Below are 18,961 nucleotides of genomic sequence, written 5' to 3' on the forward strand. Positions count from 1 at the left end.
AGATACACTTTTATTTCCATATGTGTCATATGTTTATCATAAAGAAATTTATTATAACAACAGTCATGAAATATAGTTCTTGGCTAGGAATCAATATATCCCGAGAGTGCAATCTTTTTCAAGATTGATTCTGCAAATTGAGGAGCTTATTTTAGATATTTAAGCAGTGATGGAGTTTAGATATCATTATAAGAAGAGAAACAGCTGAGTTTCTATATTGATAAATAGCCTGGAAGCTATAAGATGAAATAAATGGAGAAAATGACATATATATTGAAGAAGGCTTCTTATAATTTATTTACCCCTATAGGAAGGTAATTCAATCGCTGGCTTTATCTATCATAAAATACTCCATCGAAGGCTTCAGATTTGCTATCCAAAGTTTTATGTCTAAGTTAATAATATGATGTCCTAAATTACTCTTTTTATTTATTCATATTTTTATTTCTTTCCTTTTCATCACTCTAATACTGATAGTGACTATTCTACACTCAACTTGTTTTAAAACATGTTTGAATTTAGTTGAAAATCTTGTTACTCATGCAGTCCCTAGTGACAAAATAAATGGCAATGTGTTTAAAATGTTTGCTCTACACATGGCATTCGTGGTGTGTTAGCATTGGAGTTGTTTCCTAGTATGAGTTAGTTAAGGACAGTGAGAGAGAATTAACTGAAGTTATATACCAACAATCTGAATTTTTTAAAAAAATGGAGTAATACAATTTCATGCCCAGTCAGGTAAAACGTACGAAGATAAAAATATTCTTGCAGCAACAAGAAAGCTTTCGTGTAATTACAACAGCAATCATTCTAAAATTGCCTAAAATCAACCTGGTACACATGTTAATTGCAAATAGCTTATATCCATAAGCCACTCTAATAATTTCATATATTTTAGCTAAATTATTAACATCACACAACAGACACCTGAGGAGAAATCTAAATAACAGTGAGAGGAGAGAAAGAACTCCAACAGAAAATACCAGGAACACTAAGTCACTGGAGACTCAGAGATTAGAAGGTGAGTGAGGGTGGCAATTCCAACAACCCTTGTATAAAAGGACTGAGCAAGACTTTGTAAATAACTGAAGCACAGAATTTTGAGATCGCCTATTGCGATCCTGGGAAGAGTCAACCTGAAGAAGTGATTTAATCTCACACAAAACCTACAAAACCAAAACTAATCTTAAGCCCCAAATGTGGCATCCATAATGCCAACGCAATGCAACAAATCAAAAAGTCACCATCATTTTGCAACTAAACAAATAAATGTCCATGAGAATCCTCTACTATCTGACCTCTCTGTGTTCTCTCTGTCCCTTCTTTTCTTATTTGGAGGATATATTTTATGCCCTGAAATTCTTCTGAGTCCCTATACTGCTGAGAGTGGCAGGGAAGACTTATATGTGATTTGTTTTGTTAATCCTCACCCTAGGATATTTTCCCATTGATTTTTAGAGAAAGTAGAAAAGAGAGAGAAAGACAGAGAGAAATATTCATGTGAGAGAAACACATTGATTGGTTTCCTCTTTCATGCACCCTGCCCGGCCAGGGCCTGAGCTGGGGAAAAGCCTGCAACCGAGGTACGTGCCCTTGACCAGAATTGAACCCAGGACCCTTCAGTCCACAGGCCGACGCTCTCTCTACTGATCCAAACCAGCCAGGGCTATATGTGTTTTGAAACCACTGGATTTTTTAAATGAGACCCTATGGAAATAATATTCTACTGTTACTTCAGCTTTTATTGCATCAATAATAACTGGCATTATTAAGCCCAACAGACAGAGCTTTCTCAGAATCTGTTTTCATAATCATTAGGATATTTTGTAAGTTTCTGCTGTCCACACTTTTATAACATCACTAACATAAACTAAGTGATACTCATCTACCACACATGGTACCATTGTCAACACCACACAAGGCCTTTAGGAAGAACTCAATGAATGTGTTGAATAAGTTCATGAGGGGATTCTAGAATTATTCAAACTGCAGCTCTCTGGATTAATCGACACTTTTCCTTCATTTATACAGTTTTACACACAAGCACACACAGGCACAAGTATTTGCAAAGAGTCGTACCTCCCAGAGTAGCAGAGAGCAAGAAATGGGTCCCATATTTCTTGATAAGGTTTTCTGTGATTTGCTGGAGGGTAGGCCGACGTCCCAAAAGTCTGATGTTACGGAAGAATTCGGGGGCAAGAGGCAGAGGGGAGCCGAGGAAATTTCTTCTCTCAACTGCCAGGTTATTTACTTTCCAGCGGCCAAACTCCCTGAAAAGCAAATTTATTTTTTATTCAGAAATACATAATCTAGCTGAAGGTTTTCATTTGTCAAGTTCACTTGGTAGTTTAGCTGGGGTCACTAGGTTCCTTACAGCACTCCTTACTTATAATACTATGTCACGTGTTCGGAGTAGGAAAAGCAATATTTATCCATTTATTTAATTGGAGTACATATTCTAAAACCAGGTCATGTCGAGGAAAAATAAAGCCACCTAAACAGTTCACACTGATTCCCCACAGCCCCAAGAAGCAATGCACTCTTAAAAAAAAGTCATTTCATTATGCATAGAATTTGAATGTAAAGTTGTTAAAAAGGAAAAACTAAAGTCATATTTTTTCATTTCTAAGGGAAGTTGAAAAAAAAGAGAATGAATTTATTTTCATTCACTCTAATGATTCTATTCACTTTAGAGGGAAAATGTAAAAACTCAAGGACATTCTGAAGCTGTAGAAGAATTTTAAAAGCCTGGTCAAATGAGAAACTGTTTTCTGTTTGGTTGGGTTTTTTTTTTTTTTACAATAATTATTGTGGACAACATACTTTGAAACCCAAACTCAACCTGAGTAGCAATTTCTCAAACTGCAGAATGACTTTTAATGGATGTGCCAAATTTAAAAAATGGCAGGCATGGTTATAAAACGGTTTTAACAAATTTGTCATTTTCTGAAATCAGTTAATAAAACCAACCCCCCCCCCAAAAAAAAGCATTTCATTAATAGTTTACTCTTTACTGTCTATTATTATCAAAAATCTTGCTAATAATATAGACGAGTGTAGGAAAACCTCTGACCTCAAGGGCTCAATGATAATAAGCAAGATAAAATGGGGGTGAATTCCTTGCAATTCAGAGACTTTAAAATATTTGTATGTGAGCCCGGCCAGTGTGGCTCAGTGGTTGAGCATCGACCTATGAACCAGGAGGTCACTGTTCTATTCCCGGTCAGGGCACATGCCCGGGGTTTTGGGCTCGATCTCCAGTAGGGGGCGTGCAGGAGGCAGTTGATCAATGATTCTCTCTCATCATTGATACTTCAATATCTCTCTCCCTCTCTCTTCTTCTCTGAAATCAATAAAAATATATTTTTAAAAAGTAAAAAAAAAATTAAACACAGTTCTTTTTATGTCAAGCTACCAAGATTAAGGGATTATTAGTTCGTTTTATTTGCTTACTTTCTAACAAGATCATCTAGCACAGTGGTTCTCAACCTTCCTAATGCCGCGACCCTTTAATACAGTTCCTCATGTTGTGGTGCCCCCCAATTTCATTGTTACAAATTGAACATAATTAAAGCATAGTGATTAATCACAAAAACAATATGTAATTATATATGTGTTTTCCGACGGTCTTAGGTGACTCCTGTGAAAGGGTGGTTCGACCCCCAAAGGGGTCGCGACCCACAGGTTGAGAACCGCTGATCTAGCACATCATGACGGACTCAGAGCACTTTGACCTTGGGGTAACGTGAGAAACAAGAAGGACCCAATGACTGTGCAGACGTTGCAGTCTTGGGGTGCAGTGTGTTTTTCTTTCCTGAAGATTGAGGTTCACCTGAGTTGCAGCTAGACCAGGCATTCATTACATTTTGGAAAAAAGAAAGCCACGGGGTGCCGGATGGAAAACACGCTGAAGGGTATGGTTATCACAAGAAGAGCATTTTCCTGAGGCTTCTGGGGGATCCATCCCAGCAGACGCGTTATGCTGATATTAACTAAGAGCACTGTTGTATGGAAATAATGCCGCCTGTTACCTGAAGCCTTCCCACCATAACGCTGGGCATCTCGGATGAAATAGGCCCAATCATTAGAGTTTAATGTAACTTGGCCCTTTTAGAGGTGCCGCTGTTCTGTAGAGCACACAAATGGGCCATCACCAGCGCAGCCAGAACATTACTTTGAAAATGTTTTTGTTGGCACGAAGGAGCCTCTATTAGTTGATTAGAGTTGCATGTTTGCTGCTCAAAATGCTGACCTGCGGGCGTCCATTATTCCGTGTGTCCACGTAATGTGTACTTTTCTGCCACAATAGGTATTGTCATTTATCCTGACCCTTCTCCTAACAAAGCCGGGGAAACAAGAATGGTATCAACACATTCTACTTCAATAATGCTTACGTCATTGCCACATTGCTGTTAACCTTTTTTTAAAATTAGTATTTAAGTTCTATGTAAATACATAAATATACTCATTGTATTTAAAATATACTCTCTACTGTGATTTCTTTAAAATGACACATGTATAATTGGTCCCCCCAACTACAGGAGCTACGACTGTTGATATTAGATATTTTGGACTCAATATCAAAGGGGAAAGCAGCATAAAGATTAGATGATGCAGCCCAGCCAGTGTGGCTCAGTGGTTGAGCGTCAACCTATGAACCAGGAGGTCACGGTTCAATTCCCGGTCAGGGCACATGCCTAGGTTGCAGGTTCGATCCCCAGTGTGGGGCGTGCAGGAGGCAGCCAATCAATGATTCTCTCTCATCAATGATGTTTCTATCTCTATCTCTCTCTCTTCCTGCCTCTCTGAAATCAATACAAATATATTTTTTAAAAAATTCAATAATGCAGTTGCTCAAATATCTTTATCTGTTCATTTACACCAAATAAAGTGGCTTGTTTAAGCCCTAAAGAAGATTATTACATTACCTTTCACAGTACTACACTGGTTGGCTTATAATTTTAATTCTATCAATATTCATTGAAATTTGCAGGCACTACAGCATATTAAAACCAAATGTAACACCTAGCACTAATCCACTGCGAACAAACCTACTAAAAATCATAAACGGACTCGCCAATCTTCAGTAGCAGTAGCCTTCTAATTATATCTGTAAAATCATACCCATCTTAAGAAATCACTGAGCCACACCGGCCAGGCACTATGTTCTCTCGACTACAGCATGAAATCAAGTACAATGGCGGTGGGATTATAGAGAATTTTTTAAAGAATGGTCTGGTGTGGCTATTGATATGTACTTCTAGTTCCTAAAATATTAGCATAAAAATCATAAACGGACTCGCCAATCTTCAGTAGCAGTAGCCTTCTAATTATATCTGTAAAATCATACCGATCTTAAGAAATGCCACTAATAACCAATATTCAGGTTCCCTGATTGCATTATGTGCAACGACTAGATATAAAATTAGCTCCTTTGACATCCTTTCGGTGTAGCTCCCGCATCTCACAAGCGATGCCGTCTTCCATTTGGCCTGGAAAAGGGAAAAGTTCCCAGTGGCCTGGAGGACAGGGGCCCTGAAGCCAGCGCTGTTGAAGCAGCTGAATGCTAACCAGTTGGCAGGCGACACCAGCCACTTTCTTTGGTCGCCTGACTGGAGACACCGAGGCCACATTTTTTATCACTTCCCAGTCCTGGGGGGCTTTAAAGCTTGGAAGGTATTTTTGGAGGAGGCTGGGGATTTCGCAGCATAAATCGATGCACATAAAAGCACATGGCAACCATGAGTTATGTACGGTATTTACATGCAGGGTTTCTGAGAAGCTCCATTAATGACTAGGGTCTTTGGAAGGAGCTGCCAAATTCTGAGTAGATTAGAGGACACAGATTAGCATGATTGCACAAAACAGCGCCCCTCCCTGGAAAACAGCAAGAATGCCTTGTAGCTATGGCATCTTTAAAAAAAGAATTTTTTTAAATTGATTTCAGAGCGGTAGGGAGAGGGAGAAAGAGCGAGAATCATTGATCGGCTGCCTCCTACTGGGGGTCGAGCCCGCATGCAACCCGGGCATGTGCCCTGACCAGCAATTGAACCCTGATCTCCTGGCTCTAAGTTGATGCTCAATCACTGAGCCACACCGGCCAGGCACTATGTTCTCTCGACTACAGCATGAAATCAAGTACAATGGCGGTGGGATTATAGAGAATTTTTTAAAGAATGGTCTGGTGTGGCTATTGATATGTACTTCTAGTTCCTAAAATATTTTTAGGGCTATGGAATGACTGAAAGTTATTTAATTTTATCTTATATCATTTTAAATCATATTCTGTAGTATAACAGATAGGGTCTTATTTAAATTTTTATGAAAATAATGCAGAATTCAGTTATCATGGTCACTGCCATTATTCCCAAAGGTAATTAATTTAATGGGATATCAAGGTGCCACATGTTTGTATGATCACAGATATAAGTAATATAGTAATTTATATTATCCATGTTTGAATTAAACCACTTGTTTGAACAGAGGCTAGCAAAAGTGTTAATGTAAAAAATATACATGCAGCCCTGACTGGTTTGGCTCAGTGGGTAGAGCGTTGGCCTGCGGACTGAAAGGTCCCAGGTTTGATTCCAGTCAAGGGCATGTACCTTGGTTGCGGGCACATCCCCAGTAGGGGGTGTGCAGGAGGCAGCTGATCGATGTTTCTCTCTCATCGATGTTTGTAACTCTCTATCTCTCTCCCTTCCTCTCTGTAAAAAATCAATAAAATATATATATACATGCATGCTATCAATGAATGACCTTGTATGTTGAAGAGAGAGGGGTTATGTAACAAGCAACTCATTTCCTTCTAAATTTTGGAAGTACATTTTAACATCTGTTAGCACTTATCACAATTGCTCATCAATCACATACATATAATTATACAGATTTGGTAATTATTGATCAGCATAGAGAAGCCAAGGACAGACACACTGAGCTAAAATAAAACACCCACTCTGGTTCTCTCTATAAAAGAAATAAACAAATATAAGGTCTCCATTTTTCACACTTCCAACTTAAAAAATAATTCCTTATCTTGGTTAATAAGTGGAAAATATTTAAATATGCTGGGGGAGGTAATGCTAGTTTTTCAAAAGACAATGGATTTAGGAGACAGATAGCTGAAGTCTCAACTCCCATCCTCACCAATTCAATTCACAAAATTCAGAGCTCTATGAATGTTAGCAAGTTGTTAACATATGTAAAAACACTTCCGGATGTATACACTATTTAGCTGTGTTTTATAATGCATGGATTTGAAAGACATATAAATTCAAAATTTCAACATCCAAAATTAATCATCATATCACCATCCAATGAGGGGAGGCGATTCCCAGGCATAATCTTATGGAGGAGGCAACAATACTCTCATAATTAGACACCATATTTTAATTTTCCAAGTTTGAGCATTAGAAGCAGATGGAAGTTAACTTTTTGTTAAATTTAATAGTGAGATCATGCCAAGAAGATCCCCAGAGAATAATTAAATTAATTGTTTGGCTTTAAAAAAACTGAATTTATTGGCAACATGGGTTAATGAAATTATATAGATTTCAGGTGCACAATTCTATAACATATCTGTATATTGTACTGTGTGCTCACCCAGCCCAAGTCAAGTCTCCTTCCATCACCATTTATCCCCTCTGCCCTTTTAACCCTCCCTCCAACCCCCCTTTCTCTTCTGGAATCACCATGCTTGTTGTCTTTGTCTATGAATTGTTTTTATTTATTTAATTTTTTTACTTAATTCCATTACCCACCAAGTCCTGCACCACCCACCCGATAACTGTCAGTCTGTTCTCTGTATCTATGAGTCTATTTCTATTTTGTTAGTTAATTTTGTTTGTTAGATCCCACACGAGTGAAATCATATGGTACTTGTAGAAATGTTAGTATTTGGGTGTCCACATAAACATAAATTAAATGCTGTAATGACTCTTCTGATGAGATTTTAATTACAAGGTTTGATAAGACAGACAAATTTTGCGTGGGGTTAGGGTGCTGTGGAATTAAAGGTGACCATGCTTTTCATAAAGCTGATATATTCTACTTAGAAGGCTGTAACTGGACGAAACAGAAAAAATAATCAATAAATACCAAAAAGGAAGGAGTAAGAAAATATAAGTCAAATGTGAAAAAATCAGGTTGCTTTTTAATGGAATTATTAAATGGACACTGAAAAAAGATGAGCTTTTAATATCAAAAGCCAGCCATTTTTTTCATTTATTCATTTTAGACTAAAAGAGCAATGAAGACTTCTAACAAGCGGCCTCACTCACTCTGGTCTGAGCTTGAGTCACTATTTTATTAATTAGGTGCTAGGACTCTTCTGAAACAATGAGGTCAATGAAAAGTTAGTAAAGCCAGAAGCCCAGATGGTGCTGAATTCACCCAACTAAAGAGGACTCCCTGGATGTGGCTCATTCCCATTGCTCAGTCACTCATGTGATGCGTGTGAATATCTGACAAGCTGGAGAATTGCCGGTCATTGGCCCAGTCGATGGACGATGACTCAGTTCTTCTAATTATAGGCCCAGACACAATAAGTACCTTTTTGTTCCCTCAGGTATTTTTAAAAGTAACTAACTCTATAATAATAATAAAAAACTAACAATCAAAAGAAAATCACAGGTAGTTTAATTTTTCCCGATGAGTTACTAATTCAAGTAATCATTCACATAAAAGTTGGTAAGTACATAGTCATCTAATAGAGAAGTAATGCTGTGTATACAATAAACTGATAAAAGAAGTTTAAAACACGGAAATCTGTACAGGAAAGGTTCTATATTCACACATTTTGCACTAAATTATTTAGCACTAAATAACTGAATAAATCCTTTATCACATAGATCCTTATTCTTCTATGCTATAAAATCAAGCATATGGACTTAAAAAATTCAATGTCTTATGTTTTCCTTTTCCTTCTGATTTCCTCATTTAAATTTATATGACTGTGTAGAAAATAATTACACCCTTAAACTTCTCAAGATTAAATAAATCTCAAGATATCTCATGCGACTGGTAATACTTGGCAAGGACTTAATATGGAAAATTCTCCTGTAGCATCGTGTCATACTCAGACGCTCTAACAATAAAATGTTATCATTTGCTTTGCAATATTCAACTGATGCTCTGTGAAAACAAAGATCGCTGCAATCAATCCTACCTTTGCATCGATTTTCTTGCTGAGGACTCACAATAATGCTGGAGGGCACTTGTAATTATTATCAGTATTTTATAGATGATGCAATAAGGTGCAGGAGAGATACTTGCGGGCTCTGAAAGAGTTTATAAATCAGCACTACCCAAGGGAAATATATTGTGGACCAGGAACACTACTGATAGTGGGAGGTTGACATTATCGAGAGGAAAGCGAAGAGAAGGTGGTTAGCCATTGTGGAGGCCAAGGGCGCATTCTGGTTGAGAATAAAGTGTGGCCAAGGATAAACATTACGGCTTTGAGAGAAAACAAAGGGATATGATTTACTTGTAATATGACCTTGTGAACAGCATATCTTACCTCTTCAAGGTAACAGATTCTTTTGGAATGAAAGCTAAAAGAGGGGATAAAGGCAGGTGTCCTATTTTAGGGAAAATGGTCATGACCTTGATCTACTGGTTCAAGTTTGCAACGTAGCAAATGTCTCTGTAGTCTGTCTGGGTAGAGCAGGGTTTTTTGGGTGGTTTTTGGGGGTTTTTGTTGTTGTTGTTGTTGTTTTTTTGCTAGAGCTCACTTATCTTTGCACAGATAATCAAGATTCATTGTACAATAGCTACAGTCACAGTCAGAATGAGGTAAAGGGACCCGATCAGGATAAATGGTTGACATAAATGTTGCATCTCAAAGTAGACGGGTAATTCCTATGCATAAAATTCATAAAATATTTTTAGGACATTCAATTAAAAAGCACTATTATAAGATAATATATTACCTCAATCTTTATCATTGCTCGATTTTTATAGCCTTGCTTAACAGGGAAAATTGCAATTGACAGTACTAATTTCTCAAATAATAAATCATTCCCATGAAAAATATATGGTACTGAGGAGAAACGGGTTCTTTGAGTCCTTGAGTCTCTACTGAATGCAAAATACTCTGTCTTGTGTAGTCTGTTTTGTCACTTTTCAGATCTGACAACCAAGGCCTAGTTAGACTTGATTAAATTATATGCAAAACTGGAATAGAACTTAAAAGTTAAAACATATAATTTATATTAAAACATTTTTAGTGTTTTGTTTAATTGAAAGTATTGTGAGGAACTGAATGTCCTATTATAGACATCTTTAAATAGATCCTAAAAATGAGAACAATGTTATTAGTCAAATCTAGAAGAAAAAGTCTGTTCTGTCTAAATATTATTGTTACACTCCCATTTCCCTGTGTCTACGCAAATAGGCTTATACATAGAGGCACTTAATAAATTTTAATAGACAAAAAGAAATGCCATTTACTAGTATTTATTTAAGCTAGTTATTATCATAGTATGATGACATTTTCTCCTTTAATTCAAGTTTTTCTTTTTGTAATGAAAATGTTTTTCAAGTGTAGATTATACTCATCAGTAATGCTAAGCATGGCTTATTTCTAAAGAAAAGCTTCTGTATTTAGAAATAGTTTCCTTTTTTTCCTCTTTTCTTACATCTGTGCATTGAAATGGTAACAAAAAGACGATGAAAACAATGAACAAAGTTTCCTTTTACAGCAAAATGGTGGAATGTCTCTGCCATGGAAATAATTAAATCCACTGGACTAAAATGAATCTTTTAAAATATGCTAAACTGGCAAGAAAATTAAAGTTCCTCAGAAGCAAGCGTGAAAAAGCTAGACCAGAAACATCAGCAAATAAAAAATAAGAAAATATTTAGACTGGACAAGGCTATGTGTCCAACTCCTGGATAATCTGAAGTCATTCCAAGCATGAAATTTGTAATCTCAGATGCTTACATCAGAAACCAAAACAAGACTGAAAAGGAGTTAGATCTAGACTGTAATAGAAAAATAAAACAAAAGCAAGAAAGAAAAGATAGAGAAAAAGTAATAACACCGAAAAATATAAGAGAATCAATAAAGACAAAAGTTGATTCTTGGATGTAGACAACAAAAGTAAAAACAGACAAACTGGACTACATCAAAATTAAAAGGAATCTAGCATCAAAGTACAAAAGCAACCAAATGAGTGATGATATCTGAGAATCATATATGGGATAAGAGGTTAATATCCAGCATACATCAAGTCGTCCTGTAACACAACAGAAACCAGCAAATGAAAAGAACCTGATTATAAAATAGTCAAGGCACTTGAATGGATATTTCTCCTTCGAAGATACACAAATGTCCCACACACATAGGGAAAGATGTTCAATATCACTAAACATTATAAAAATGATACCAGTCTAGTGAATGCTCAAATGCCTAGGGCAGCGATTTTCAACCTTTTCAATCTCACAGCACACATAAACTAATTACTAAAATTCTGTGGCACACCAAAAAATAGATTATATTTTTGCCTATTTGGCAAAAAAAAAAAAAGATACGTTTTATTCATTCACACCATACGGCTACTGTTGTATTAGCTGTTGCCATTTTTTTATTTGACAATCTAAGGGAAAAGAGGTCTGTACCCTGGACTAAATAGTCAGGTACTGCATGTTTGAAAAATTCTTGAGGCACGCTGTTTGAAAATCTCTGGCCCAGCAGCACGGCGATTCTGTTTTATGAATATAAATTCAAAGCGTAAGGTCTCTTAATCGCACAGAATATTTAAAAATCAAGCCTGCTATGTGATAACTATCTCTAAGGTCACCTTGTGGATGAAAACACTTAATAATAAGAGCATTTTTATGTTTAAGTAACCAACCACATTTGAATTGGTGCCAAGAATTAATAGAAAATGATGATCTTATATAAATTGTGTTATTGCAAAGGTCAATATAATAATTAGTCCAAAGAATTCCTACAGAGTTGAAAATGGGCTATAATGTAAAGATGTTGTAAAAGGGAATACATATATGTGTGTGTGTGTGTGTGTGTGTGTGTGTATGTGTGTGTGTGTGTGTGTGTGTGTATATATATATATTTGTATATATATATATATATATATATATATATATATTTCAAAGAGCTCAAATAAATCTTGGAATAACATCAAAATGAAGAGAAGTCAAAATACCGAATTTATATGTTCCCAAGAGGTATTTGAAATCAAGTCAATTTAGGTTTCTCAGTGATCTCATAAACACATCTACGTTACTCATACAGCAGAGGCTGAGATGAATAGAGTTGCCTTTCCTTGTTGTAACAAACACCTTAGCTGTGGGCCCAGTTAGATCATAAGCTGTCCTTCCATCTCCAAATAGGAAATGAAATAGACCTGAAGATGCGTGTTCAATATGCTCAGGTTTCCTTTTGAAAAGATTTTCCCCAAAGTAACGGAGAGCTTTCAGCTGTGAGAGGCACAGAGATTTTGAAATGTAGAGCAAGATAACATTTCTTAAATTAAAGCTCTGAAATACTGACCCCAAATCTTAAATTAAATCTCATTTTGCATCCTCAGATAATGAGATAGCTGAGAATGTGGGTGATATTTGGGGGAGAAATGTCACATCACATGCTAAGGGTTATTTCGTTCATCGTCTCTAACACTTAATTGGAAATCTTTGCCAACTTGTGGATATAATACCCTATTCTGGGACTATGTAATTTCTCATTCGATTCAATGTGAGTTTAAAACATTTATTTCAAATTCGCCAATGGACCCTTGCAACAATTCCTATTATTATTAGCCACAAACTTTACTTTGCAATTTCATTTTACTTTACAAATTACCTTTGACATATACATTGGCATTAAAATGCGGGCCACAGAGTACAAGGAATTTACAATAATTTGAAAATAAAAAAGGAGGAAAAGAATAACTGGTTGGACCTATTTGAGTGCAGTGTAATTAAATATGATGGATAAAACTGAATGTCTCCTTAATTAAGGAGGGCAAATTGGTATCATCCAAGGTTTTCTGTCTTCTTCAAGGGAAGCTGGTGAGATGCCTTAGAAAATCAGACCCACAAAATCTAGAAGTGTCTTATTTCTTTTTTTATATATATTTTATTGATTTTTTACAGAGGAAGGGAGAGAGATAGAGAGTTAGAAACATTGATGAGAGAGAAACATCGATCAGTCACCTCCTGCACATCTCCCACTGGGGATGTGCCCGCAACCCAGGTACATGCCCTTGACCGGAATCGAACCTGGGACCTTTCAGTCCGCAGGCCGACGCTCTATCCACTGAGCCAAACCAGTTTCGGTGGAAGTGTCTTATTTCGATGCATGTAGATCAAGCCAATGAGTAAAATGAAAGTGAAAGATAGAGGTACCAGGTAGCATAGATGAATCAGGAGTCGAGGTGTGGGGTGGTGAGGAAGGCAATGTGAATGGTAAAAATGGTGAAATATGATGCACCAAAAACAATAATGTGAATTCAATACTTTTTATGAAACAGGGAAGGCTCTCTGAGGGCAAAAAAGAACTACAAATAAAACTCTGCACACCGGGGGATATATATTTGAACAGTAATCACACACAACGTCAAGTATATCCATTCAGCTTTACATGTGCAACTTACTCGTATAATAACATCATCAACAATGATCTTAGTGAGATCTATGCCCCAGGTACTCTGAGAAGCGCTTTCTAGGTATCAGCTTATTTTATCCTCATAACAACCCTGAGGTAGCCTGTGGTGTTCTCCCTCTATGAGGAAGGAGGAAACTGAGATTTAAGGAAGTAAATTACAGACACACATAAGGAAAGGCCAGATTCTAGTCCAGATTCGCCCAACCTTAACGGCTGCTTGCTGCTTAAGCTTTATACTGGTCATGTGGGTACTCTGTGCACTAAATACATATCACACTTTTTCAGTCTTACTATGGAATTTAGAAAATACACAGCGAAGTGCTTTAATGCCTTGGCTGATCTTTCTCTGTTACAGGCGATTTTTTTAAAGTAAAATATAGCTGAAATAGATGTTAAGAGTCACCTAGCCCACTTACTAAAAACTTGGTGTTTTTCGCTTAAATTATCCAACTATTTTCAAATACCGAGCACGGTGTTAGACATTTTGATGCTTCAAAAAGAGGATTTTAAAACCTGGAACTCTATCTGGGTTAAAACTACATCCAAAAGTATACTTCATCATGAAGAATAAAATATCTGAAAAATATACACACTAATAATACTAGTATGTTGTGGGAATGAGGAAATAAAATTTTAAGAAAGTAGGTTATATTTGAAACAGTGAAAGGAGTATTCATGTATCAGTAAAGAAAAATTGACAAAAGAGAATTCTGGAAGGAGGGAACACTGAAAACCTCATCACCATCATTATCATCATGTCCTGAGAGCTCACTATGTTTCAAGCAGCAATTAATTGCTTCATATTAATCATTTTATTTCATCAGAACAATTCCTTTAAATTAACATCTTTTAATATATATATTAAATCATACACACACACACACATCGTCTATTGATTTTAGAGAGGAAGGGAGAGGGAGAGAGAGAAACATCAATGATGAGAGAGAATCATTAGTCAGCTGCCTCCTGCACGCCCCACACTGGGGATCAAACTCACAACCCAGGCAAGTGCCCTGACCAGGAATCGAACCGTGACCTCCTGCTTCATAGGTCAACACTCAACCACTGAGCCATGCCGACTGGGCTAACTAACATCTTTATACATATAGAGATCAGAAATATGATCATACTTTGGGGATCCAAGATCCTAAGTAGGATTGTATCAATTGAAAGCATTAAAAGTTTCTTATTTAAAATATTCATTAGTTCTGGATATCAAATCAGCTACCAAGAGAAATACACAGATACATGGATAGGCTGCAATAGGATGGTGACACCTTTACATCTGCCCAAGTGAATGAGAATGTAATAACGAGCAATAATAATTTAATAAAGGTAAGTAGAAAATCTATTTTCTAGTTATATTTTTAATTTTTTTCTGGTTAGCATAACAATTGGATAGACAAAGAAAGACTATTAGGCCCATTTTTTTCTGTGTCACAGTCTCAAAGAATGTTAAGCGTCGAAATGATGACTTGATTTTAAAATGCAGATGACACATTTAGTGCTCAAATGCCAGCAATGGTGCTGCTCATTCAGAGCCAGAACATTTGCAAAAGGCAGTAAAAAAAACACAAAAAAACCCCTCTAGCCATTGCAAGTCTTCCCTTGAGGAATGGAATGTGCGGTAGTAGTTTATTTTTTATTAATCTGGTCAAATTTACCCAACTGAGTGGATAAAATAATAATAAATGAATTAATACTGAAAAGATAAAATTGTATGTACTTGAGAGATATGCTTAGAGGAATAGGGCAAGTTTACACATGAATTTTTTTCTCATCTGCATCGACTGGTTATTTAACTGTCCTGTGTGGCCAGATATTACAACTCCTGTCACTGAGATTATACAAGAAAGCAAGACAAACATGACAAGCAGGACGGAATCATGAGACAGCTGCATAAGTACTGCAAATGAAAAGCCTTCAGTTACATGCAAGAAACTGTAAGAGAAAATCCCTTTGCAGCCAGAATGTGTAAAAGGCCTGAGTGACAGATTCTTAGCCTTTTTGAAAGAAATATCCACACTTTTACCACCTGAATCCTAAGTACAGAAAGGTGCAAACATGTTCTTACAGGAAGGTGAAACTTCTAGAAGAACATGGCATTGAAGATCAGAACTCTAGATCAATAATCTATACTAATAAAAAGGTAATATGCTAATTAGACCGGATGTCTTCCAGATGTCATTCCTTCTTGAGGAAGCTGGGGGCCAGGCGAAGCCAGCCCGGGTCCCGGGTGCCTGTGGGTGGCGGGAGGAGGGAAGCCTGGGTCCTGGGTGCCAGAGGGCAGCCCGGTGCCAGCAGCCGGAAGAAGGAAGGCCTACTCTTGCACGAATTTTCATGCATCGGGCCTCTAGTACATAAATAAAGCCCAGCTGGTGTGGCTCAATGGTTGAGCATCAATCTATGAAGCAGGAGGTCACAGTTAGATTCCCAGTCAGGGCACATGCCTGGGTTGTTGGCTAGATTCCCCAATAGGGGGCATACAGAAGGCAGCCAATCAATGATTCTCTCTCATCAATAATGTTTCTATTTCTCTCTCCCTCTCCCTTCCTCTCTAAAATCAATAAAAAAAACACATTAAAAAATAAATACAAATGACTGCTCCATGACAATTGATAGTTTAAGAGCAATTAAAATTATTTTCAACCTCCAATGCTTAGTGAAGCTATATTTCAGAACCAATTTCACCACAAGCCACTGAACACAAACATATTTTCTTCCTAAACAATGTGTGAAAGCAATCAGTAATAAATGATAAGTTACTTGGAGGAAACACTTAGCTTTGATAAATCTCCAGAAAGTGTAATATTTCATTCTGTTTCCACAATGATATAAAAGACTGCTCTTAATGCATTTGCCGAAGTTCTGTAAGTGTTCCTCTTGACTTAAAACTTGTTTAAGCCCTAACCGGTTTGGCTCAGTGGATAGAGCTTCGGCCTGCGGACTGAAGGGTCCCAGGTTCGATTCTGGTCAAGGGCAAGTACCTTGGTTGCGGTCACATCCCCAGTGGGGAGTGTGCAGGAGGCAGCTGATCGATGTTTCTCTCTCATCGATGTTTCTAACTCTCTATCCCTCTCCCTTCCTCTCTGTAAAAAATCAATAAAATATATATTTTTTAAAAAGTACAGATTGATAGTTACAAAAAAACTTGTTTAATTTGCTTCATCAATGATTTGATAATTGCCACCACAAATTATCAAATATTTCCAAAATACCATTTCTATATTTGAAATAATTGTCATCAGTGTTTATATAATTAGCTATAAAAATCCTTTGCAACCACAAAGCAGTTATTCTTTTGATGATATTTTTGTCATAAGTTTAGTGAAATAAATCACCTCTAAATAATTGGGGCTAAAAGAGAATCAAGGAAGCAGAAAAAAGGTAGCAACGTTGATGGCTTTTTAACAATTGCTGTGCTTATAGTCACCAGGTTATAACATAAATATATTTATTTTGTTTTTCACTGTGCTTAGATTTTAAAATAAAATGATCAGAAATTAAATAAAAGGCACCTCAGGAGAACAAATACAAGCAAGTCACAAACTTCTAGCATTGATGTGTGAAAGCCTGATACCTAGAAAGAAGCTTATGTAAAATGTTGAAGGAAACAAAAATAAATTTTAGAAGAGATAAAGAAAAAAACTTATAGACACAGACAGTATGATGATTACCAGAAGGAAGGGGGTGGGGGAGGTGGAAGAGGGTAGAGGACAGATAAATGGCGATGGAAGGAGACTTGAGTTGGAGTGGTGAACTCACAATACAATATGCAGACGATGGATTATAGATATGTACACCCGAAACCTATATGATTGTATTAACCAATGTCACCCCAATAAAGTCAATTAAAAATAAATCTTAAAGTTGTTTTGGATAATAAATGGCTAGAAAAATTTTTGATTTTCTTACAACTTCCTTAAAAAACAATATGTAAGCAAATGATTTGGAAGCATAATGCCATCTCTTATTTTATCTCTTTGTTATTTTACGAGTGGAAGATAAAAATATGTAGCAGTCAACAGGAGCCAAAGAGCAAATTGTCCCAACTAAAAACCCCATCATTAAGATGGGATATTTACTGATCATTATATCAATTATCACAAAATAATAGCTATTACCAAAATGTTATTACCAACATTGTTGGGTGCTTCTTATAAACCTGACCCAATGCTAATCGATTTGTACCATTTCATTTAATTCTTAGCAATAGTTAAGGTAGTTTTCTTCTCCTATAATTTATAGGCGAGAAAATCAAAGTACACATTTTTTTAAATTATCCTCCAGGACACAGCTATTTAGTGGTGAAGCGATGATTCAAGGACACATAGTTTTCTGAATTCTTTCTTCAGAAGCAAATGCCTGGACAGTGTAGGTTTGCTATTCACACTGTTAACGGCCCTAAGCTGAGTGGAACAGCTGTGCAGAGCGTAGCCAAATCTTAAGTTTTTACGACATCAAAAGACTGAATGAACGAAAATAAAGATAAAGTGAATGCGATAAATGCAACACAGACACATTTCAATAAAATTGAACCAAATTTGCATTTCTAATGATCAAATGATGGCATCACCATTTAGGGCTAAATTCTTCACTATTTTCACTGCTCAGTTTCTGAAATGATGGAAGGCTCGAAAATGGAGTTAAAGTTCCATCTTCAAAAATATTTTCTAATGTCGGAGTCACCTGAACCATCCCCATAGCAATTGATCACCAATGTCTATTTAAACATTTCCTGGGAAAAGGAGATCAATTCTTCATAACAGAGCCCAATCTATAGTATGTGATCTTTCTGAAATCTATTCCACTTCTTTCTGACTTCAACTCATTGATCCCAGTTCTGTCCTCGGAGGAACACGTAATTAATTTACTTTCCGTTCTACCTGGCAGCCTTCAAATATTTATAGGTCCCCATAGTGACCCCACTGAGTGTCTCCTTTCCAGGCATGTCCCTGGTTTCGATGCATTGTATCCTAAGCAGCACGCTATTATAGGAAAACACCATTCTCTCCCTCTGCCTCCCAGGCACGCCCACATTAGGGCACCTAGGTGTTTAACTAAACCAAAAATTAAAATGGAAATTTAAACAAAAATAAAAATTTAAAAATCCTAGGAACTTCAGGTTAGGTTCAGATAAGGCCATTGGACAAATGGGATCGTGTGGCTAAGAAATAGCCTGATTTTGTCCTTGGATTTCACTTTTTCTTTGACGTGTCTTGTTTTCAAAGGCCCCTGCCCAAGCTGTTTTCAAGAACGAATTCTTGCCCTGACCGGTTTGGCTCAGTGGATAGAGCATCGGCCTGCGGACTGAAGGGTCCCGGGTTCGAT

At 36.8% G+C, this 18,961-nt stretch overlaps 1 protein-coding gene across 2 annotated transcripts in view; it reads right to left on the minus strand.

The window, feature by feature from the left end:
* BRINP3 (BMP/retinoic acid inducible neural specific 3) overlaps nucleotides 1–18,961 on the minus strand; it is a 147,732-nt gene that overhangs the window by 80,871 nt on the left and 47,900 nt on the right. The window contains exon 2 of one of the 2 annotated variants that reach the window (XM_023758597.1): nucleotides 2,080–2,270. The exons of the other annotated variant lie outside the window; for it this stretch is intronic. Coding sequence (XP_023614365.1) covers nucleotides 2,080–2,270 — 191 coding nt within the window. The remainder of the gene's footprint in view (nucleotides 1–2,079; nucleotides 2,271–18,961) is intronic. 2 annotated transcript variants of the gene reach the window in all.

Source organism: Myotis lucifugus, unplaced genomic scaffold (assembly GCF_000147115.1).
Source record: "Myotis lucifugus unplaced genomic scaffold, Myoluc2.0 scaffold_133, whole genome shotgun sequence".
Classification (NCBI taxonomy): domain Eukaryota; kingdom Metazoa; phylum Chordata; class Mammalia; order Chiroptera; family Vespertilionidae; genus Myotis; species Myotis lucifugus.